Source organism: Odocoileus virginianus, chromosome 26, assembly GCF_023699985.2.
Source record: "Odocoileus virginianus isolate 20LAN1187 ecotype Illinois chromosome 26, Ovbor_1.2, whole genome shotgun sequence".
In the NCBI taxonomy this organism is placed as follows: domain Eukaryota; kingdom Metazoa; phylum Chordata; class Mammalia; order Artiodactyla; family Cervidae; genus Odocoileus; species Odocoileus virginianus.
Genome location: NC_069699.1, coordinates 16,769,290 through 16,795,069, shown reverse-complemented (window position 1 = coordinate 16,795,069; position 25,780 = coordinate 16,769,290). Strand labels below are relative to the sequence as shown.

The following is a 25,780-nucleotide window of genomic DNA, read 5'->3' as shown; positions in this document are numbered from 1 at the left end:
TATTTGCCATAATTTGCTGAATCTTTACTCACATCACTTCCAAAATTGGTGTGTGTATGTATTTCAGTTGTGTCTGACTCTTTGCAACTCCATGGACTGTAGCCCACCAGGCTCCTCTGTCCATGGGATTCTCCAGGCAAGAATACTGGAGTGGATTGCCATGCCCTCCTCCAGGGGATCTTCCCGACCAAGGGGTCGAACCCACATCTCTCACATCTTCTGCATTGACAGTGGATTCTTTACCAGCAGAGCCGCCTGGGAAAAGTTGGCAACTATATACAAAACACATTCAGAAATATCTCTTAAGACCTCTTGTTCTTTTCTTCTTTTGGATTACTTTCTGAGGATGAATTTACAAAAATCATTAAATGGAGTAGTAAAGAATGAGGACTTTGAAACTAAATCACCTTAAATCAGTTGTGTTTCTTGCCCCCATTCTGTTGGATTGGCCAAAAAGTTCATTTGGGTTTTTCTGTAATATGTCACAGAAAAACACAAACTTTTTGGCCAGCTCAATAACTATGAAGCCTAGCACTCTGAGCTTGCATCTCTGTTTCCTGATTTGTAAAATGTAAATGATAATAAGAACTTAATAGAGTTTTGTGTTTTAAGGAGAGTTTTAAGTGAGCTTGTACGCTTAACCCTTGCTCAAAACATGTTTGAACTACACAGATCCACTAATACGGAGATTTTTTTTCAGTAGATACCATGGTACTACACGATGCATGGTTGGTTGCATGGGAGGATAACAAGGAACCATGGATGCAGAGAGTTGACTATAAGCTACAGGCAGATTTTCAACTGCATGAAGGGTTGGCATCCCTAGTCTCCACATGATTCAAGGGTCACCTGTCCAAGAAGAGTGTTTAGTACAACGCCTGACATATAGGAAGCATTAGACAAGCAATAGTAAATGTGTATTTAATAATATTGATAGTAGATGATGAAAATACTATTTTTATCATTGCAGATTGAGAGTAGAAAAATTTTTGAATAATTGAGGTGTAGTTAAAAAAAATTTTTTTTAAGCACTGTACAGATTTATTTAGCCACTGGCAAAACTACTAAAATATTGCCTCTGTTTTGGTTGGCCTTTCTTGGAAAACTTGCAAAGTGAAATATTTTTTTTTCCATCTGTTTGGGTACTGATTTGTCTTTTTTATGAGATGCACTTTAGAGTCTTTAAATTGTTTTAGTATCTCCTGTGTCATTTGATCATCCCTACAACTCAGCAGAGTTGGCAGAGCTCTAATATTTATAGTCAAGTGAAAGGAAAGATAAAAACAAAGTTCATAAAGGTCTGATGAGTGGTTTCCTCCAAGTCACTTCGCTAGTGTCTAGCAGTATTGGGATTTGAACCAAAGCATTTTGCTTTACTCTTGAAAATAATGACTCAAGGAAGTGACACCTCCTGGCATGAAAGGATTGACATTACATTGAAAAACAGGGTTAAAAAAACAAAAACAAAAACTACGCATAACTTTTTCCTGTAAAAAGTTTATGACCTTAGGAGAATATGATTTAAACAACCTATAAGCTGCTTTTTGTAGCTCATTTGGAAACCACTACAGAGACCTTACATTCTAACTGACTCCTTGAAAGATGTATGAAGTGGCAAAGGATCACGTTTAGAATTTGGAGGTTATTGTGGTCTTGCAAAGTATAATTTAATGGCTGCAGTTTATTATAATTTTAAACCAAATTATATACATATACCTAAATTGAATTATTATAATTGACCTACAGCACTATATTAGTTCCATGTGTATAATGATTTGATATCTGTATACTCTACAAAATGATCATCATAACTCTAGTTACCATCTGTCACCATATGAAGTTATTACAGTGTTATTGATTCTATTCCTCATGTTAGAGATTTCACCCCCAACAAACATTTATTTTGTAATTGGAAGTTCATACCTCTTAATCTCTCTCATCTATTTACCCAGTACCCCCACCCCTCTCACAGCCACATGTTTGTGGTATGTATCTAGGAGTCTGTTTCTGTCTAATAATGTTTCTTTAATTGTTTTTAGATCCCACATATAAGGGATATCATATAATAATCTTCTTTCTCTGTCTAACTAATTTCAATTAGTATAATATCTTGTAGGTTTATCCATGTTGTTGCAGATGGCAAGATTTCATTCTTATTTATGGCTAAACAGTATTCCATTGTGTGTGGCTGTGCCTGTTTTTATGTGTATATATCACATCTTTTCATTCATCTATCGATGGACACTTATTTTGCTTCTATATCTTTGCTATTGTAAAAAAAAAAAAAAGACTGCAATGAACATGGAGGGGTACATATCTGTTTTCAAATTAGTGCTTTTGTTTTTTCAGAAAAGTATCCAGAAGTGGAATTGCTAGATCATGCAATAGTCCTCTGTGTGTGTGTATGTATGTGTGTGTATTTTTTTGACTAGGTCTTCATTTCTGCACATGGGCTTTCTCTAATTGCAGCAAGCAGGGGCTGCGCTCTAGTTGTGGTGTGTGGGCTTCTCATTGTGGTGGCTTCTCCTGTTGCTGAGCTTGGGCTCTAGGGTATGTGGGCTTAGTTGTGGCTCGTGGGCTCTGGAACATGAACTCAGCAGCTGCGTCTCACAGGCTTCATTGCCCCTTGGCATGTGGGGTCCTCTCAGACCAGGGATTGAACCAATGTCCCCTGCATTGCAAGGTGAATAATTTTTGAGGAACCTCCATATTGTTATCCATAGTAGTAGCTGTGCCAATTTACTTTCCTTCCAACCTTACACTAGGATTCCCTTTTCCATACATCCTTGTCAGCACTTATCATTTGTTATCTTTTGATAATAAACATTCTGAGGTGTTGATAATAAACATAATGAGGTGATCATTCCTTATGCTTGTGATTAGCCAAGTTGAGCATCTTTTCATGATTCTATTGACCATCTGTATGTCTTTATGGAATAATATCTATTCGGGTCTTCTGCCAATTTTTTAATCAGGTTGTTTGTTTTTGATGAATTGTATGAGGTTTTTTAAAAATATTAACCCCTTATCGGGCATATTATTTGAAAATATATTTTTCCTTCATTCGGTAGGTGGCCTTTTTTTTAATAGTTCCCTTCACTGTGCAAAACAGTTTTATAGTTTCCCTCTACCTACTGAGTTTTGTTTGTGGCTGTTTTTCTAGACGTTTTCGATGGAAGGCTAGGTTGCCTCATGTAGGAGATGTTCTTTAGGATCCAGTTTCACTCTCCCCTCCAGTCACCAGAGATCTCAGAGTGCCCATTGTATAGACTGGGTGGCCCCTCTGTTGTGGAAGAGCTGGCTACCATTAGTATGCTGGTGGGCAGGGCTGACCTGACCTGGTCGGCTGTCAGGAACTGCTTCATGTGGAGACTACTGCCCTGCTGGGCCCCAGTGCAGTGGACTGTGTGCAGGGATCCCAGGCTGGTGCAGGCCATTGGTGGCCTGGGTCCCAGGGTGGCTAGCTGTGAGAGCTGGGGTCCTGGGGCTGGTGTTGGCCCGCTGGTTAGTGGGGCCAGATCCCCACACTGCTGGTTGCTTGGTCCAAGGAATTCCAGGACTGGTATCTACTAGCTGCTAGACAAGTAATCCCCCAGCACTAATAGGTTAGAGACTAGGATTCCAAATGCCCCTTGCAGCAGCAGTGTCCTCTTGGTAAAATGATCTGCCCAAAGTGGCTCCTGCTAACATGTGTATCCCTGGGAGAGTTGCATTTACCTCCTGTCTCTCTAGGAGGCTTTCCAAAATCAGCAAGTGGTTCTGACCAAGGCTCCATTCAAGTTACTGTGTCTGTACAGGGTTGTGGAGTGTGTGAGCTTGTGTGCACGCCCTTGGAGAGCAGAGTCTTTGTTTCCTGTAGCCCTCTGGCTTTCCCATACACCAGTTCCGTAGAACTTCAGAGCCATATGCCCTGGGGGCTTTTGCTTTTCCTTCTGGAGTAGGACCCCTGGGCTGGGGCGCTCAATGTGGGGCTCAGACCTATTACTCCTTGTGAAAATTTTCTGCAGTTACGATTTGTTGTTGTTCAGCCGCTCAGCCGTGTCTGACCGTTTGCAAGCCCATGGACTGTAGCAAGGCAGGCAATTATGATTATCCTCCCATTTGTAGGCTGCCACCCGATGGATGTGTGTCTTAACCCCACTTATTGTCTCCACCCCTACTACCTGTCTCATTGTGATTCCTTCTTTATATCTTTAGTTGTAGAAAATATTTTCTGCTAATCTTCAGATTGTTCTTATTGATAATTGTTCTGTAAATAGCTATCATTTTAGTGTGCTTATGGGAAGAAGTGAGTTCAGGGTCTTCTTACGTAAGCATTTTGGCTACACCTCCTCCTTAAATAATACCATTTAACCATATTTCAGGAATTAACCCTGTGCTCTCTAGGACTGTTGTACTACTCTGATAGAGAATCTGCATGGCCTGGGATGCTGAACTTCTAAGACACTTAGAACATGAAACTATCATGTCTAATACAGATGGTCAGTGGCATATAAAGATTGAAGTTCATCATTACTCATTAGAAATGCTTTAAACCACAATGAGGTTCTAATTCACATAGATAACATGGAAAAGACTGATAGCATCAAATGTCAGAGAAGATATCGAGCAGCCTGCATTGCGATTAAAATACAGTGATATAAGTTCTTTAGAACCTGATGATGCCTTTAAATGTTAAACATTCATGAGCTTCTAATATAGCAACACTTATTCCTAAATATCTCTAAATATTTACTCAAGAACAGTCACAACATATAGCCACAAACCTCTTGTGCTGAAATTTTCACAGAAGCTTTATTCTTAGTTGACCTTTTGGGGGACAATTCTCTATTGGTGTCCTTTGCTATACTGAGGGCAGAGGAACTGATTATCTTTCCAAGATATTTTTATATAGCAAATGGCCTTGGAAGATACAGATAGCGTATCATCAAGAAGCATAGGGATGGTTTGTTTACTAGTCAGTATATGAAGATAATATCTCCCTCTGGAAAAAAAGGTCAGGTAGCTTTTCTTGAAGACCTTTATAAAAGATTCAGACTCTCTAAGCTCAGAGTTTGAAAGTGTTACTATAAGCTCATTGTACACACAGCATGTACCTGGACTGTGCTTTGTCACACCTTGGACTTGAGGTGGGGGGAGTGGTAAGGAGGGAACTCTGAGCACACACAGCATGCTCACCTTGCTTCAGGAAATGACTTTGGACCCTAGGAGTCAGGTGACCCTGCTTGTGTCTGTACTGTGTGTGCATGTGTGTGCTAAGTCGCTTCAGTCGTGTCCACCTCCTTGTGACTCCATGGACTGTAGCCTGCCCGGCTCCTCCATCCATGGGATTCTCCAGGCAAGGATACTGGAGTGGGCTGCTGTGCCCTCCTCCAGGGGATCTTACTATACCTAGCTCTGAACCAGGTGCCTCACGTCTTCAACCAGTGTCCACACAACTGTAGCAGGCTAAACTCTTACACATAGAATAAACTCTCAGACCCTCCATGGGGCTTAACAAGCCCCAAGCTAGAGATAGCCCAGATGTCCATCCAAAGGAAAATGGATAATTAAACTCTAATATGTCCATTCAGTATAACCATACTTAGCAATAAAAAGAATGAGTTTTTGATACATGCCAGAAACTGAATAAATATCAAAAGTATTATTCTAAGTGAGAGAAAGCAGAGAGAAAAATGCATATTGTATGGTCTTTATATGAAATTCTAGTATAGGCAAAATGAGGTTACAGGGCAATGGTTTCTTTATGGTGGAGGGAGAAGGGTTAATTGTGAAGGGACACAGGGTAACTTTCTTGAGTGATGAAAACATTCTGTGTAGGGCTTCACATTTGTCCAAATTGATTAAACAGTTCATTTATGACCCAGTGTTTCACTATATTCGGAATGTATCACCATTAGAAATATCACAGTTTGAACTGAGAGTCAGAATTAAAAGAGATAATGCATGTAGAGTGCTTAGAATAGTTTTTGGAGAATAAAAATAATCAATGTTAGCTATTGTTTTCCATTGCAGTACTCTCTATGAATACCAGACAACTTGAACTTTGTAAAGTAGTCTGATAAAGAGTTATATAACTATGCGTTAGTCATGGATACAACGCCTGCAGAGGCAGAATTTCAACCCAGATATGTCTGATATCAGCCTCCATGTTCCTCACTCTTGCCATGGTTGGTCTGAAGACAGGAGAGATGGAAGTACCGTCGCATTGGTTTCAAAATATTGAGTTTCTGAAGGACTTTTTTTCTCATTAAATCATACTGGCTACATGCATTTTAAACTAAGCCTGGATTTCTAGACTTTACATCAAGAACCTCCTCTTCCTTGGCCTACGGAGGGGTGTCATCCAGCACGACTTAAGTCCCTTCCACCGTAGCATGGATATGCAGCTAGTTGCGCCTCAGCCAAATCACCCCATGTGTTCTGGCTGTTGAACTGTCAGTTTCAGGTTTCTGGTTATTACTTGGTTAAGATTTTTTTTCCTTACCAGTTTAGCAGTTCTATATTTGTTTTTTAATTACAGATGACATGTGATATTCTTAGAAGCTCAGAGCCTTTGTCTGAGAAGCTGAGAACTGCCAAGTTGAGAATTGTATCGACTTTACTTCTGTTATGAATGTTGTTAGGGTTCAGTAGGAAGAAACCTATCTATTTCATTTCTGAATGATAATGATTAAATGGTCAATAGAATATATTACAAGGTATGTGTACATATGTATATAGCTTAGTGTAAAATCAATCTTGCCTTGAAAAAAGAGCTAACTCAGTATTTTTTTTTATCATGGCCACTTGAATAACTTAATTGAAACCAGTGAGAACAGTGATAAGTAGAGTCTTTAACTAAGAACCCTGTTTAAGAAAAAGATCCCAAATATCAGGGTTCAGTGACCTGCTGTTTTCCCACCATCTTTGTCTGCAGTCATCTGCTCACCTAAATTAGGTATTCCTTCTCAGTCATTGACTATCCATGGTAAATGATTACAATCTTTGTTTTCTACCTTTTTACAAAGGTTACTTGCTTATTATTTCACTTTCCTTTCCACTATACTGACTCACCCTTTCCTCCTTTCTGGATGCCCACTATACCCCCAGCCCCTTTTTTGGAGTTCTGGGTATATAACAATGCTTAGAAACCAGACTTGCTTCTGGGGAGTTCCACATACATATATACATTTTTCCTTTTTATTTATAGTCACCAACACTGGATATGGAACTCAAATGGCTCAAAAGCCATGGCTCTTTCTTTTTATTTATACTTTCATTGGACTGATGATCCCTGCAAGTCCTTTCAAACCCCCCAGTGGGATCTATTCCCTTATGCCCTTTCTCTGCATCTCACAAGGCAGAGAGGCATTGTGCCAGTGAGATGAAATCATTCCATCCCCACAGCATGCTCACCTTGCTTCAGGAAATGACTTTGGACCCTAGGAGTCAGGTGACCCTGCTTGTATCTGTACTGTGTGTGCATACGTGTGTGCTAAGTCGCTTCAGTCGTGTCCACCTCCTTGTGACTCCATGGACTGTAGCCTGCCCGGCTCCTCCATCCATGGGATTCTCCAGGCAAGAATACTGGAGTGGGCTGCTGTGCCCTCCTCCAGGGGATCTTCCCGACTCAGGGATCGCACCTGCGTCTCTTAGGTCTCCTGCGCTGGCAGGCAGGTTGTGTGTGCTCCTCCCTACATACCTGGGGAGCAGAGTCACACTCTAAGCCCTGCGGTGTGAGCTGGAAGCTCTGCATTTCAGCAGAAACCTCGGAGTGGAGCTGTGAGCAGGGAGAGCGGGAGAGGGTTTTGTGTTCACGTCTGTCCCTTAGCTCTAGTGGGTGTCTGGCATGTAATTCCAGGCAGCTGACTTCACCTCCTCGGTTTTCTCCCTGTTTCCTCTTTTCTTCAACCCAATTGTCTTCCTTTTCCTCCTCCTCCTCTTCTTCCCATCTCCTTATCCACTCTCCTCTTTTCCCTCCTTGTCTTCCTCTTCCTTACCCCCATCTCCCCCTTTCCTCCTCCTTCGCTTCTGTTTCTCCTTTTCCTAGTCTCTCTGTTTTTCTCTCTTCCTCTTGTTATTTTTGTAAATATCATGTGATCTTTCAAATAAACACAAAAAGCAGAGGGAATGCTGCAGTAAATCCCCATGTATTCATCACAGAACCTCAACAACAGTCAATATACAGCCAGTTTATGTTCACATGTTTTTCTCTTGCCTCTGGCCATTTCAAAGTAAACCCAGACATTTATATTGTTTTTAATACTTCAGTATGTTTTCTAAGAGATACTCAATATAACACACAAATACACACAGTAGTTCCCCACAATCATCCCGTTGGCTCTCTCTTTTATCTTGAAGTCTTCTTAAAATTTTTAAAATGTTTTTTCCACTCTTTTTTTCTAACTTTTGCAATTTACTGTTGAAAAAAAAGAGATTATTTACTATTTTTGTAGAATTTCTTACATTTCGATTTTGCTTTCATCTCTGTAATGTTGACTTACATGTTTATTTTCTGTACTTCCTGTAAATTAGTTAATACATCCAAAAGCTTGGTCAGGGTTCATGCTGTTCTTTCTCTTTATTTTCCTCTCCTCTCCTTTTCTTTTTATTTCTTCTTTCTTTCTTTCATACTTTTTCTTCTCCTTCCTTTCTTTCCTTCCTCCCTACTCCCCCACCCCACTTTTTTTTCCCCTTTCTTTGTGTGGGAATCTGTTTATTGATTTAACAGAACATTTACCAGTTGATACTGTACATTTACTATTGCCTCATATCCAAAGACAGATATCTGCCTTTAATTTTGCGAGATGTTAAGATCAGAAATGAAAATGTTTCTATTTAGGGAGGAACAAATACTGGGGGCAAAGAAGCTAAATTGATGTTTAATTTTTACTCTGAAAATTTATTTATTTTTTGTATACTCTCATGCAACTCACAAATACAATGTCATTGTCTAAATTAAGGCAAATAACTTATAATTTCTAAAGCAGACAAAGAAAGAGGGTGCTGGAGGAGAAGGAAGAGGAGAAGGAGAGGAAAGGGAAAGATTAGCCATGGTTCCAGTGTCATCCCCCCTGACCTATTGTCTCTAAAGTTCTCATCAGCCTGCCGCCTCAGAGTTTCAGTAGTTATTGGTGATGATGATAGAGACCCAGTATTTCACCTGATGTTTAAATAAATTTTTAATAAATTGACTAGTATTCTGGAAGTTCAACCTAAATATAAATCTTGGAATGGCATAAACAGAATTTCAGAGAATTAGAATGTCATTAATGAAGGGGTTCCTGCTGAGGGGTCAGTTAGGAGACAAGGCACCTATATAAGTGTCTTTTCTTACTCTTGTAGCCATTGCCAGAAAGATTGTTTCACCGATAAGTTTACTGTTTGTACAAGAAGCAGCCTGACCTGTATAGACAGAAATTCAGCCTAAGAAATCAGAAGAGAGGAAAGCTAGGTGAGAAGTGGAGACTGACTCCATGCCCTTTGAGAAACCCCATCTTCTTGTTTGGTATATCAAGGTTTCTTGTGTGAGTTTCAGAAGCACTGGTCTTCCCTGGGCTCACTTTGCTGGTGGTACCTACAACGGACTTGTCTTAGAAATAAAGTCCTTGGTTGAGTCTCTCAGAACACCTTCTACACATTGAGGGTGTGTGAAACTTGGGTCTGAACTATAGTTCCTTCCAAGTTGGTACCTTGTGGAGAGACAGTGGGAACAGTGTCAGACTTTATTTTGGGGGGCTCCAAAATCACTGCAGATGGTGACTGCAGCCATGAAATTAAAAGACGCCAACTCCTTGGAAGGAAAGTTATGACCAACCTAGACAGCATATTAAAAAGCAGAGACATTACTTTGTCAACAAAGGTCCGTCTGGTCAAGGCTATGGTTTTTCCAGTGGTCATGTATGGATGTGAGAGTTGGACTGTGAAGAAAGCTGAGCACCAAAAAATTGATGCTTTTGAACTATGGTGTTGGAGAAGACTCTTGAGAGTCCCTGGATGGAGATCCAACCAGTCCATTCTAGAGGAGATCAGTCCTGAGTGTTCATTGGAAGGACTGATGCTGAAGTTGAAACTCCAGTACTTTGGCCACCTCATGCAAAGAGGTGACTCATTGGAAAAGACCCTGATGCTGGGAGGGATTGGGGGCAGGAGGAGAAGGGGATGACAGAGGATGAGATGGCTGGATGGCATCACCGACTCAATGGGCATGAGTTTGAGTAAATTCCAGGAGTTGATGATGGACAGGGAGGCCTGGCATGCTGCGATTCATGGGGTCGCAAAGAGTCAGACACGACTGAGCGACTGAGCTCAACTGAACTGATGCATTGTATAAAACCTACCCATGCCCCAATATGTTGACTCATTGCATGCATCATTGCCTGTACCCATCTTGAAATCAAAAATGAAAGTGCAGAGAAAAACCAGCTGTGCCAATTAAGTGGTCTTCTGGGAAGCATTCTCCATGGAAAATGGTAAGAAATGAGGGTTTGTGGTCATTCTTTTATTCTTTTCCTAGAGTTGTTTTTGAATCTATAGCAGGGTACTCGCTGAGTTCACTGCAGAACATGATAATGTTCGTGGTTTGAGTCACACTTTAGTCATCGAAGGTGGAGGATCAGCTATTTTATTGTGTTCTTTTGTTGCTGTTCTCTGCCAGCTTTTTGGCAATTTCTCTGGGCATTAACTTTTCCACTCAAGAAAAGGTCAGGGGAAACTATGATGGTGGTTGACAAACTGTCCATTTTCTCCTTTCAGGAAACTCAAGTGAAACATTCATTGGAGTATGAGGATGTAAAACTCAGGGCCAGCATGAACTTTGAGAATATTTGTGGCTCCAAACTCAAGTTGGAAATAGAAACAAAGGGAAAGCTCCAGGTTCATTGCTTTTCCACGTGCAGCTATGGACGGGACCATTTGGTGAATGGTCTCTAAATGAAGTAACAGAGGGATAGGAAATGGTACCCACGGAAGCGTTGGGACATTTTAGCATGAGACTGTGAAAAGTGCTTAGCACAGAACTGTTGCCCAGGAAGAGCATAGTAAGTGCAGACTGCCTATTGCACTGACAAAAACCACCATTGTTCTTTTGCACAAGTTGCTTGATTCATTCAGTTCTTACTTAGCCTCAGCTCCAAGCAGAGGCACAGTGGCAGTGAAGGCCTTTGGTCTCAATCCAGAACTTCTGACTTTTCTTCTACTGGTGTTTCTTGGCATGATTTGTTACCAGATGATATGAAAAGGGGGGTGGTCACTGTTGAAAAAAAAAACAAAAAACCACGAAACAAATTTGCATACGAGTTTTATTTTACCATTGGCATTCATCTTATACAGAGAAAGCTGTACCCATGAGAGAGAAAAAAGAAAATCTCTCTGAGGTCGTTATTTACATATTTTTAAATTATGGGAGGGAATGCAGTAGCATTTTCATAAGGCTTGCCTGGTCACTGTAGTATTTTGAGAACATGCAACATTTTCTAGTGCTCCAGGATAGCCACCCTGCTTTCCCTACATCCTCTTTACCCAGCATCTAGCAGTTCTGTCACCACTTGAATATGATGTGACTCTCTCTGTGACATATCCTGTTCCTGTTTTTGTTAAAGCATTTATCATTTGCAAACTACCCAAGCATTAGTATTTTAGTTAATTATATACAGTATCACTCAGGACTTTAGCCTCAAGAAATTTTTAAGTTTGTGGCTTTACAGTCAATAAAATGTATTCATTTTAAATGAATACAATAAAATACAATACAATACAATAAAATGTATTGTGCAGGGTTTAGAAGCGCAGTCTGCATGAGCATGTCTACTTCCAAGAGGTCTTCCTGATGTAAATAACTGCAATTAATATGTGAAATCAAAATACAAATTATAATTTATGCATCCCCTAGAAACATAGGATAAACACTCGGCCAGTTGTTCATATCTGCTTTTTGGTAGGTTTCTCAGTTCACACTAGCAAGTATCTTTGGTTTGTTTCCTGCTTAAGCCCAAACCCCTCTTTTAGTTTAATTCTGCAATAGGATTGTTTCTATTAATAATTTCAGATCCATAACTTCTTAAATTTTCTATTCTTTTTTTTCTCCCTAATAGTTTGCTCTTGCAGATTACCTAAGGCATATATTCTGAGAAAATAGTATATTAAAATTGGCAAAATAAGCAGGTATTTTAAAGAGAGAAGACCTTGATAGCAGAACAAACACTAGAAATTCTGGTTGTGAGAGAGTTTGTGTAGAGCAGCTGACAGTTTATTCAACAAAAGCTTACAAGAGTGTGCATTTAAAGATAAATACTGGACTATTTGGGTAAAAATAAAAATACATCAGAAAATCAGGAGATTTTAAAAGGAAAGCTTCTTTGCATGCTGGGGAAATAAAAAAAAAATAATGCTTTCGAGTTCTCCTCATTTTATATAAACCTCAAACCCTTTCCTGGGAAATGTGATGAAAAGGATGAACTTCATTCAAGAAAAGAATATAACGACATCTCAGTTCATCAGAAAGCCTGAAAGAATGAGGTGTTAACTGTGAACTGATTGAAAATGCTTTCTTTTTTTTCTATTTTAATCTACATTGTTAAAAATATTTCTTGAAACTACCCTTCTTTGCACTTTTGTTGGGGAGAAAGCATACTTACACTGTAAAATGTTACATGAATAAGAAGTGCAGTGTTCAAATAAGCCTGGGAAACATTGAGTATCAAGCTTTAGTTAAATGGAGAAGCTACTGAATGTGTCACTTAGAAAAAAAAATGTAGGGTATTTCTTGGCTTGGCTAACTCATAGCTCAGTAGTATTTGCACATCATTACCCCATTTTTATTCTGCTGTTATTTGTATGCTGGGTAATTGGCTCAGGACCACAAAATGACCAGAGAAGTTGCAGAATGTGTGTGCGCATATATGTGCATTTCTGTATATGTGTATGTGTTGGGGGTGTGTGAAATGTTTGATACAATTGAGTTCCATCTCTCTTTGACAGCAAATGAACTTTCTCAGGAATTCCCCTATATACTTAACATTTTAATGGACATATAGTTGATTGACAATTTTGTGTTATTTTCACGTGTAGAGCAGGCAGTTCAGTTATACATATATATAATTGTACTCTACGGTAGGTCCTTGTTTTTTACTTATTTTATATACGGTAATGTGTGTCACTTAATCCCAAACTCCTCATTTACCCCCACCTGACTTTCCCCTTTGGTAACCATAAATTTGTTATCTGTGTCTATGGGTTGATTTTTGTTTTGTAAATAAGTTCATTTTTATTATTTTATATGTGGAACCAATAAACTCTTTTCTTACATCTCATCATGTAGAATTGTAACCCTGGCCTGTTCCTAAATCCGTGCTTGCTGAGGAGGAAATTGACTTGCCTGAGATAAATGAGCATTGAGTCAGTGAGGCTCAGGAAAGGTCCAGAAGCCCGTCCTCCGGCAGTGGCCGCTGGTACCGGAAGATACCAGATCTCAGTTGGGGAGGAGGGGTAGGGTGGCAGATGAATAACCAGAGACTCTGAACTTGGCGCACAGTTGCATTTACCGCAGTAGGGGAAATAAAGGTGGCATTTTGTTGTTAATGAACTTGCCGGTTCTGATTTTCTTGATATTATTGCCGAAACTCAGCCTCTGATCACTGGTACTGAACAGAAATGCAGAGACAGAGATTTGGGTGAAATAGGAAAAAGTAGCTTTAATTGCTTTGCAGGCAGAGGGGCCACAGCAGGTAATGCCCTCACCATTGAGAGGATTGTGAGGAGTTTTATAGTGTTCAAGAAGCAGGGCGTGATCAGCTAGAGGATCATTCTCTGACTGGTTGGCATCAAGGTGAAGTTTCAAGCATCCTCGTCCTTCTGGTATCAACCGTCTAGGGTCTATGTACTTGTGGCCAGCAGTTTTCACCTGGAGGGTGTCTGCTTCCTGTAAAAACAGTTTAGGACTATGTGTCAGGCCTGTGTCTATTTCTTTGGGGTAACTGGGGTTTCAGTGATTGTGTTATGTGGCAGATTTATAGTCTACATTCTTACCAGTTCTCCAGACAACAGCAATTCTTTGTTTCTACATCTTCACATTTCCCAAACATTAACTCTTCAGTTAGCATTTTGCTTAAGAAGATAAGGACACAGGGGCTTGTACACAGTTTCATTATGAGGCTACACTCTTCAAGTCCTAGTGGCCCCAAAGACAAATGTACACCTTTTCCTCACAGCCTTTAATAAGCTAATATATCTTTCTGGTGACTGACTGTTCAAAAGAGAGATAAAGCCTATAGTGTTTCACACATAATAAAGTATTTCATCATTTAAAATACTGCAATTATTTTTCAAGGCATTCCATCTGATGTGAATATCTTTATAAAAGTAGTTGAAAAACTGCTGTCTTGAATTACTAGTCTGAACCTGTTTCATAATGTATATTTTATAATGGTCGTAACACCTTCAAGATTGCCTTTTTTAAGTACTATAAAAAATAAGAGAAATTTGTAAAGTAGCAGGTTATAAAAGTAATATTAGAAAATGAATCGCCTTATAACCGTAAGTATAGTAAAATGTTAATGTGAGAACCTAGTGAGTTGACTGTAAAATTCTTTCATCCTTGCTCTACGTTTAAATTTTTTCATGATAGAAAGTTGGAAAATAATAAACAACCACAACAAAACAAAGAATAAATTTTTTGTTATGCAACCTTAAACCAGTGGAAGTACTTAGCAAAGAAAACCATATTTATAATTGCAAAACTAAGTAAAATACCAAATGCTAACTTTCCACAAAACACTCAAAACTCTCCTGAGAAAAATTTTAAAGCACTATTAAAGGAAACAAAAATAGAGGAGCAAATGGAAAGACACAAATGGGCATTCTTACCTTTGTAGAGACTTTTGTTGAGCTAAGTGAAGTGCTAGAACATATATAAATACAATGTAAACCCAGTAAATGTAATACCATTTTTTTTCTCTTCTCAAGATAGGTAAGTAGTTAGTAAAACTCATTTGAGTACATAAACAAGAACTACCAGAACATTTGGGGAGGGGGAGAAATAATAGTTATAGCGAAAGAGAGGTTAAATCTACCAGTTATTAAAATATGTTATAAAGACTTTAGAACTGAAACTGTAGTGTTGGCTCATGAATAAACAACAGTGAAATAAATTTTAAAAATCCAGAAATACATCTAATTATACATGGAAACAGTATATAATAAAGGATGCACTTCGTATCAGTGACAAAAGATGAACTGATGTATGTTACAACAACTAGATAGTTATATGAAAAAAGATAAAATTTTAATTCTTCACATTGCACACCAGAATATATTCCAGGTGGATGAGACACCTAAGTTTAAAAAATAAAATTATATCAGTGCTAGAAGAAAGCATGGATAAAAAGCATTCTATACTTTGGGAATGAGGCATTTTTTCCAGCTATGATTGAAAATCCAGAGGCAGTAACAAGAAAATAGATTTTTTTTTAAAAAGTGTTTTTATAAAATATAATTTCATGCAGAAAATACCTAAAGTGAGTAAAAGAAAAATGACAAACTAGGAAAAATATTTGCAACTTAATCTGAAGGAATGAATATACTATATTAATAAAACTGTTTTTAAAACAGAAGAAAATTACTAATTTTAATTAAAACAGATGGCATAAAATAAATACAATAGCTTTGAACTATATGCAAATATATTCAACTTCCCCTGTAGTAAGAAAAATGCAAATAAAAATATACTGTTACAGCATTTCTCACTTATATGATGGAACTCCAAGTTTGAGGACATGCTCAGTTGTCAAGTTGTTGGGAAATGAACTCTCTTTGCTAGTGGGAGAGCAAATTAGTGCAACCCCATTAGAGGGGAACTTGCCAATATTTAGCAAAAAACGCTTGAACACAGCAATTGCCTTTCTCAGACTAAATCACCAAAATATTCAGATAACTGAGAAACACACATTTTTCCAAGGCTGTACATTGCACTACATTTTTAGACTGTTGGTTAGCATGATTATTATTCTAAGAACGTTACCTGTTTATTACGGAATTCAGGAAATAAATAGTTGTAATGGTGTCATTAAGAACCAGGATTTTCCTCATTAAAAAAAAAAAGAGAGAGAAGTGTAAGAGTGTCGAGATAAGCAGAAACCCTGTGGTCCAGATTTTGAATTGGAGGTAGCAGTGTGGATTCATGACAGATCTGATCTTCTCCAAAAAAGGATTCCTGCTCTAAACACAGGCAAAGGTCTGGACCCAGTGAAGAGCAGTGAGCAGAAGGTTGGGTGGTATTTGAATGGTGTACATGTGAAACACAGAAGTGTCTGCCATATAAGATACTAATGTGTGCTCTGAAAGGAAAAATAGGAATTCATATTATTTGGGGAAATTCTGAACTTCCTCCTTGGAAATTATGCTTTATGTTAAATACTCTGAAACAGTCTCTCAGTAAAGAAATCGAATAATGTTGAACACAGTGGCTATGGGGAGCACTTTGTTTTGTAGGGGAATGGACTGGGATTGTAGAATCCCTGTTGTTTTGATCCCACACAAATGTGTCATTGAAAATAGTCTGGGCAGTAATGCTGTGAAAGTGAAACTCAGTCTGTGGTTAGGTCTAAAAAGAGTTCCTGGTATTATCACGTACTTAACAAATAACTAATTTAATACAAGTGTTGTTTAGAATCTATCAGATACAAATGCCGTGTTCAGTGCTGGGAATGTAATGGGTGTGAAGAGGAAAGGAAAGTCTGGTAGAGCATTAAAATGCAGTGATACTATTAATTTTATTATAAAGATTCAAAACATTTTATGAAGATCTTTGTGATCAAGAAGCTAATTATAAGCAACAATTGTACTATGCCATGGAGTGGGAATTAAGTTATGATGATCAAAAACAAGGAGGGACATTTCTGGCAAAGGAAAGAGGTTGGGCAAAGATAACATTAGAGTTGATGTTTACAGGGAAAATAGCCATACTTGTGTGGAGCAAGATACGTCTGTGTGCGTGCCTGCATGCTAAGTTGCTTCAGTAGTGTCCGTCTCTGCAACCCTATGGACTGTAGCCCGCCAGGCTCCTCTGTCCATGGGGTTCTCCAGGCAAGAATACTGGGGTTAGTTGCCACACCCTCCTTCAGGGAATCTTCCCAAAATCTATGATATACGTGTGTGTGTGTGTGTGTGTGTGTGTGTGTGTGTGAGAGAGAGAGAGAGAATTATAGGAAAAGGGTGAGGTAGGGCCAATGAAGTCAGAGAAATGTTGCTTCTGGGTTCTGGTAAGTGTGAGTTGTTATTATGGCTGATCCCATACATGACCTTGGGAAGGTGATTTCATTTCTGTGAGGCTCAGCTTTCCCATCTGTATAATGAGGACTAATAATATTTAAGTCACACAGTGAGGATAAAATAAAAAATCATGTATATAAAGCTTTCAGCACAGTGGAGGGCACTTAATCACTGCTGGTTCTTACTGTTAGTAGGCAGAGAGGAATCAAGTGATGAATGTCCTCCATTGTCAAGGGAAGGTATTTGGATTTCATTTTGCAGGCAGTGGAGAACCATTGCAGAATTCTGAGCATGAGGGTGCAGTGATTAGCTCTGTGGTTTGGAAATATGAACATGGAAGAGTGAGTGAATGCAGAGGGACACCTGGCATTGTGTCCTGATTGGAGATGAGGAAGCATAAATGGGACATTTGTAGTGTGGCCAAAACTATTCACTTTTTAAGAGGTTTTGGTTATTCGTTGGATATTTGTATGTCGGAGGGTGGACTGAGAGACAAGAAAGAATAAAAAAAAAAAAAAAATAGAGACATCAGGGTTTCCAGTCTGAGCATGTGAGTTGCCAGTAATACTAACACCTCAGACAACATAGGAAGAAGGGCAGGTGTATAGAAGAAGGTAGTGATTTCAGGCGTAGTATTTAGTTAGTTTTCTCTTACTTTTTTTTTTTTTTTTGGTCTATCACCCTTCTAGAATAAGTCAGCTTTGAAGATTTGAATGTGGTGGCCCAGCTTCTAATCCCATAAATCCCTTGATTCTCTGGGACCACTGTGTTTTGGAAAGTATGTTGGCTTATTACAAAGGTTGTGATTGTGATCATTAGAAGTGCCGCTTCTGAGATCTGTCAGATATTTCAGAAATGAACTCCAGTAATGAACAAATATCCAGTAATGAACTCCAAAGTCAAATACCGAAAACCATCAAAGCAACCAAACATGGTAGCCAAATGCGGATATGTGGCCTGCAGGACTGTATTCCTCAAAGCATTGCTTTCTTAAGCAGAGTTGAAAGTAAATGCAAATTGAAACATTCTCCTCAACGCCAATGTTTGCGTGTGTTTCTTGTTTCCATGTGCAGGACAGGAGAGAATTGGGAAAGACTCCAGCTATGAGCAGGAGGGTAAAGTTCAGTTTGTGATTGACGCAGTGTATGCAATGGCTCACGCCCTGCACCACATGAACAGGGATCTCTGTGCTGACTACCGGGGTGTCTGTCCAGAGATGGAGCAAGCCGGGGGCAAGAAGCTGTTGAAGTACATCCGCAACGTGAATTTCAATGGTGAGTCTCTGTGTTCTCTGATCCCCCTCAGACTGACATGGGGAGTTTATGTTTTATATAGAGAATGCTATACAACTCTAGTGTGTCTGAAGTATTATATGTAAAACTGACAATTGCTCATAATGACAGTGAAGCATTGATACCAAAGTACTTTATGAATCTAAGAAGTCACATTATGGCAAGTATGATTTTAATGTTCTCATATATTTACCAGTATTCTAATATGCTGACATGTGGTAAACCAGATAACCAGAACATCCAATTATGCAACTCTGGGTGATACATACTTAGTGGAATCTAAGTTTTTGGCAATATAGAAATTTGTCATAATCATCTGGTATATTTTTAAACATATATTTCAGAATTCCAATATCTTGGTCATGTGATATATTTTGCTTGAGCTCATAAGGCTCCACCATCCATGGGATTTCCCAGGCAAGAATACTGGAGTGGGCTGCCATTTCCTTCTCCAGGGGAACTTCCCAACCCAGGGATCGAACCCAGGTCTCCTGCATTGCAGACAGACGCTTTACTGTCTGAGCCACCAGAGAAGCCCTATTAAACATATTTAGACATCTCTGTTCCGGTCTCTTTTGGAATCCCAAGTGCTGATATTCTGTGTTTCATCAGTTAAGTAGTCAGATTACAGTTTACTCTTGAGTATGTGGATTACATCATTTTGAATGATTGTATAAGTGCTAAATATATTACTTAGCAGTGAGTGAGCAAATAAATAAATAAATTGGGGAGGGTTATAGTTTACCTGGGTCTGTCCTGGTGACTCAGAGGGTAGAGAGTCAACCTGCACTGTGGGAGACCCAGGTTCGATCCCTGAATAGGGGAGATCCCCTGGAGAAAGAAATGGTAACCCACTCCAGTATTCTTGTCTGGAGAATCCCCATGGACAGAGAAGCCTGTAAAGCTACAGTCCGTGGGGTTGTGAAGCGTCAGACATGATTGTGCGACTTCACTTCCACTTTCATGGTTTACCCTCTTTTTCTTAAAATAGAAGGGTTTTTTTGGCCAAATTTCTCCTTCGTGAACTTAAGCAGGAATGGGAGTGGATAAGAGGAAAAGGAAGGGTCAGTTGCTCTAGGTACTCAAGTTAATTGAAATAATGATTATGATTTTCTGCAACACCAAAATCTCATATTACAAACTTATTTCTCAAGGTATAATACTTTGGTAGAAATTAATAGGTTACCTAAAATAAATGAGTAGAGATGAGTGGGGAATATAATAGGAGATTTATTATGAGCATTGGCTAACACAGTTTTGGAGACTGACATGCCCCCGCGATCTACCACCTATAAGCTGGAGAACCAGAGAACCAGTGGGGTGCTTTAGTCCCAGTGCACCAGCCTTGGGGTCAGAGGGTCAGTGGTGTAAGTTCTGATCTGCTTCTGAAAGCCAGAGAACTAGGAGCACCAGTGTCTGAAGGCAGGAGAGGATGGGCGTCTGCTCAAGCAGAGAGAGTGAATTTGCCCTTCTGCCTTTGGTTCTATTCATACTTTCTAGGTATTGGGTGGTGCCAGCCCACATTGGGGAGCGTCACCTGCTTCATTCTGTCCAGCAATTCAACAATTCTTTATTCACTTTAACCATTCTTCCAGGAACAACCTCATATATACACAGAAATCAAGTTTTGCCAGCTGTCAGGGCTTCTGCAGTCAAGCTGACACATAAAATTAACCATTTTGAATGTCAATTATATCGTGATTAAAAAAGTAATCTCTACATGAGATAATGCAAAATTTTATACTGTAATAAACCTAATATAGTGCATATGAATAGTGTAACCATACTGCAGGGAGTGAGAAAAAAAAAGAATGCAAGTAATTTTTGAAGACAGTATTTCACTGTACACTGTCAGACTGAAGATATGCAGAGTAGTACACAGATAGTGCACAGTAGCTAGAAGTTAGTATGTTTTTTCCCACAATTCTGAGGCTTATTTATGTCCATAAGAGAACTGAGCAATTTAATAAAAGATATTGCAGATAATGAAAATCAGGCCTCTCATTGTCAGGGAGAGAAATGACAAGTAAGGGTGGGAGAAAATTAAAGTAACATTGTGTTGACTATACCAGCATGCAGTATACGCACACAGTTGGAGAGATACAGAAAGGAATAAGGTCACGTCTGTATGTCTACAAACCTCTACGTCTAGTTCTGTCCACAGAGAGTGCCTAGGAGTGATGACATCCTGATAGAAATAACTGCACCTTCATTCACATCTTATTTATAAATGCCTTTCTCCAGTGAAATAGAGCTAGGGATCTCTAGTGGAACTCTTAATTCAGGGGCCAGAGCAGGGCAAGTAGAAGATGAGCTTGAAACCATGCTGTGCCACAAAGTAAGAAAGTGCTGAAAAATTGATGGGACCATGCCGAAGGGGCAAAGGAACCAGCTTGAAGAAGATCCCACCAGCTAATTCTAGACCAATAGTGGATTGAACTGATATAATACAATAAATATCAATGGGTTCATGCTCATAGAAATAAATAATTGAACACATAAATGCAGGAGAAGGGACAACATGATGGGAGGATGCAAAGATGGAGATACAAAATTCACCAAAGACCTCAGTAATAATTGCTTAAGGTAAGAATCATCAATGGATGCTAAAATTCTGGGGCTACAGAAAGATGAGAAATAAGATATTTTCATAGCTTCAAAGTATAATTCATCATGGAACATATTATTTACAAAGGGGAAAAGAGCAGCTTTGAAGTAGAAAAGCCTGAAACACAGTACTTAACCAAGTCATCTAGGTTAATGTCACCAATAATGAGACTTAACAGTGTCACATGCTGCTAATCATTCAGTTCAGTTCAGTTCATTCACTCAGTCGTGTCTGGCTCTTTGCGACCCATGAATCCCAGCATGCCAGGCCTCCCTGTCCATCACCAACTCCGGGAGTTTACTCAAACTCATGTCCATCGAGTCGGTGATGCCATCCAGCCATCTCGTCCTCTGTCATCCCCTTCTCCTCCTGCCCCCGATCCCTCCCAGCATCAGGGTCTTTTCCAATGAGTCAACTCTTCACATGAGATGGCCAAAGTACTGGAGTTTCAGCTTCAGCATCAGTCCTTCCAATGAACACCCAGGACTGATTTCCTTTCAGATGGACTGGTTGGATCTCCTTGCTGTCCAAGGGACTCTCAAGAGTCTTCTCCAACACCACAGTTCAAAAGCATAAATTTGTCAGTGCTCAGCTTTCTTCACAGTCCAACTCTCACATCCATACATGACCACTGGAAACCATAGCCTTGACTAGATGCACAAATCATTAGAGATATGTAAATCAAAACTTCAGTGAGTACCACTTCACACTAGTCAGAATGATCATTATCAAAAAGTCTATAAATTATAAATGCTGGAGAGTTTTTGGAGAAAATAAAATACTCCTACACTGTTGGTGGGAAAGTAAATTGGTGTAGTTACTATGCAGAACAGTATAAAAGTTCCTTAAAAAACTGAAAATTGTGCTACTGTAATATATGATCCATCAATCCCACCCCTGGCCATATATCCAGAATAAACCATAATTTGAAAAGATGCATGCACACCAATGTTTATTGCAGCACTGTTTAGAGTAGCCAAGACATGGAAGCAACCTAAATGTCCATCAGCAGGTGAATGGATAAAGAAGACATGGTAGATATATTGATATGTGCAATGGAATATTACTCAGCCATAAAAATGCAACCATTCCATTTGCAGCAACATGGATAGACCTAGGGGTTATTCTACAAAGTGAATAAATGATACAGGGAAAGACAAATATCATATGATATCACTCATATGTAGAATCTAAAAATAATGATACAAATGAACTTATATATAAAACAGAGACTCACAGACTTTGAAAACAAACTTAAGATTTCTGAAGGGGAAAGGTGATAGAGGGGATAAATTAGGAATTTGGAATAGCCTACACATATTACTATATATAAAATAGATAATGAACAGTGACTTACTATAGCACAGGGAACTAAGTATTTTTTAATTGTCTATATGGGGGAAAAAGTTATGTATATAAAACTGAGTCACTTTGCTGTATCCCCAAAACTAACACAACATTGTAAATCAACTATACTTTAACAAAAATAAATTAATTTTAAAAAGATACCCAGAAAGGTTACAGCATCACTTCTGAGGTCTTATTGCCAAAAATATATAACCTCCATTTAATCATGAAAGAACATCAGACATCCAAATTGAAGGGTATTTTACAACATAACTGGCTTACACTCTTCAAAAGTGTCCAGTTCAGGAGAAAGACAGATGGAGGAATTGTTCCCGACTGGAAGGAATTTAGGAGATATTACTATTAAATGCTATGTGGAAACATTGATCTTAAACCAAAAAAAGATATGAATGGGACAGTTATTTTAATAACATCTGTGGATTAGTTTTAAATAGCATGATAGCAATGTTAATTTCCTGGTTTAGATAATTGTGGTTTAAAAAATATTCTTGCTTCTTTAAATAATAATGCATTTAAACCCACAATATTGGATCAATCATTGAGGAGTTACTTAGCATCAGGGTGAAGAAAAATCACATCCAGTTTGGGAGCCAACAGTTTCCAAGCTGAGATGGAGACAAAATTGACTATGAATACAACCAGAAAAATAGTTCAACTACAAATCATCTTCTTTTTGTAGTTTTCTTGCTCATCATACAGAATCTCCTAAAATATATAATTTTCCCAGAACCAGGTACATATAAATTTCATCACATATCCTAGGGTCATTTGCTGGATTTTGTATTCTGGTCCATAGATAAGCATCACCATTCAGAAGCCAGTAACAACAACAATAACAAAAAATAGGTCATTTTGAGAATATTTTCGGTGATTCTCATCTGATTCTTCTTCTGCAGTGTGCTTATAGACTCATTTAGTTAAGATGGTCTTATCCGCTGATGAACCAGGGTTGCTGAGTTACTGACTGGACTCAGGGTCTATGTCCCAAATAAAAAGTATATGCCAGAAACTGTCCTAAGTACTTTTTTATATACTGGCCTCTTTAATATTCATAATCCCAAATGGCTTAGGTATGGTTATTTTCCTTCTTTTTTTTTTTCAATAGATAAACTAATTCATAGAGAAACTAAGAATCTTGGTGTTTAAAGCCACGTGGTTTTGCCATGATGATGCTGTTATTGTTACCTCGGGTACCCAACTCTGTGGCCTGCTTTCTTGACCTTTATTAAGCGTTTGAGAGAAAGGGCTTATTCCTGCTATTCCATCTTGGAACACAGACTCTGTGGGAGAGCATAGGCAGGGCCAATTTGTCCCCTTTCTCTGTTGTCATTGTAATTATGCTCTGGTGTCAACATAATCTCCTTTTTCTGAGGAAATTCTTTCTGCCACATGGACAGGCGGGAGACTACCAGGGCCATGTGACATTTGTTAATGGCAGGGCTCAGCAGTTTTATAAAGCAGAAAAAAAACAAAAAAGACTGTTAGAGTTAGTTAAGTGGCTTTCATGTCACTTTAAGTGAGCAATTATTGGGGTGAAAAGAAACTTGACTTTTTTTTTTTTTTTCACTCATTCAGTGTCCTGACTTTTAGACAAATAAATTCTAGAGAGGAGAAAATATTTGTCCAACACGTCACAGCTAGCAGATGACAGAGACAGACATAGAAGTTAAGGTTCTTTTTTGTGAAAAAATGTCACCTCTCTTTTGCATATTTTAGAAAAATATCGATGTTTCTTGATCGCAGTAAGCTTAATTGTGCTCTTCTGTTACTTCAGTACAGAATTTTTCATACCCCTGGGAGTTTTGTTCCAAAAAGCACAGTACAGTTTAATAAACCTCAACCTTCAAATTTACAGAAGCGTCAATTTAGGAAGTGATAATAGAATGCTGTAAAGTATTGTTACATCTTCACCAAGCACTTAACCTCCTCTTGTGTACCAACAGAAAAGATGGCTAATTTTGTCTTTATGACTTCTAGCCGTCTTTTCCTGCATCCTGCATGAATGCAGTGACCTAAGCCTAAATTTTAGTTATCACAACGTTTGCTCATCCAACCAGATGTCAGTATTTGTAAATTTACCAAATTTTTTCTCATGGGTACTTGATCGTAGATAATTGCTCTATAGCGAAGTATTTAATCTGAAGTATGTCTGTACCTAGAGTTAGTTATTACTTTCCAGAAAACAAACTGGGTTGTGGTAAATTTTGTAAAGATGATGCATCTCTTGTGGTCTTCTTGAAATATGTAGTTACCTTTCCTTCATCAAGGGTGAAATCTGCGTCCCCTCTCCTTAAATCTGAGTGAGCTTGTGTCTAATACAGAAGTTGCAGTATGTGCATTTTAAGCCACAAAATGTCATAGGGCCGTTGCATGGTTCTTCTGTGACTCTGTATTACAAACACAGCTAGCATGTTAGGAGGAAGCCCAGAAGCTAAGAAACAGCCTGCATGTGGGTGTTCCCGTCATGGCTCCAGCTGAGGTTACAGCTGATAGTCAGCGTCAGCCCTTAACCATGTGACCTTCAAGCTGCCCCAGCTGATGCGAGTGAAACAGAGAGACCCTTTTTTCTTCTTTCTTTTTTTTTTTGATAATTTTATTTATTTGTTTTTGGCTGTGCCGGCTCTCCATTGCCGTGCAGGCTGTTCTGTCGTTGCAGTGAGCGGGGGCAGCTCTCCACTTGCGGTGCTGGGCTTCTCATCGTGGTGGCACTTTTGTGGCAGCTCCTGTGCTCTGGAACACAGGCTCAGTAGTTGGGGTGCCCAGGCTTAGTTGCTCCAGAGCAAGTGTGACCCTCTGGGATCAGGGATCGAAACTGTGTCACCTGTGCCGGCTGATGGTCTCTCCACCACTAACCCACCAGGGAAGCCCCCAGAGAGGCCTTTTTTGTGCCAAAGTGAAAGTGAAGTTGCTCAGTTGTGTCTGACTCTTTGCGACCCACCAGGCTCCTCTATCCATGGGATTCTCCAGGCAAAAATACTGGAGTGTGTTGCCATTTCCTTCTCCAGGGGATCTTCCAAACCCAGGGATCGAACCCAGGTCTCCCACATTGCAGGCAGACGCTTTAACCTCTGAGCCACAAGGGAAGCCCTAGCCAAGGGCTTGTGCCAAGCCCTTCCCAAATTGCAAAATACATGTTGTCCTTTTTTGAGCACTCCCTCTTAGGGTGGTTTGTTGAGCAGTAAAAAGTAATGAACACAAATCAATCCTACGTTTCTGAAACCTGTGTATGGGTTGGCAAAAAGAGAAGAGAAAGCCTATCAGGTCA

General features: G+C 39.2%; 1 protein-coding gene across 8 annotated transcripts in view; it reads left to right on the top strand.

The window, feature by feature from the left end:
• Positions 1-25,780, top strand: part of GRM7 (glutamate metabotropic receptor 7) — an 871,847-nt gene that overhangs the window by 552,872 nt on the left and 293,195 nt on the right. For all 8 annotated transcript variants that reach the window (XR_011483650.1, XR_011483651.1, XM_070455619.1 and 5 more), the window contains exon 6: positions 18,321-18,521. Coding sequence is in view for 6 of the 8 variants with exons in the window: in XM_070455619.1 (XP_070311720.1) it covers positions 18,321-18,521 (201 nt within the window). In the remaining 2 variants the exon portion in view is untranslated. The remainder of the gene's footprint in view (positions 1-18,320; positions 18,522-25,780) is intronic.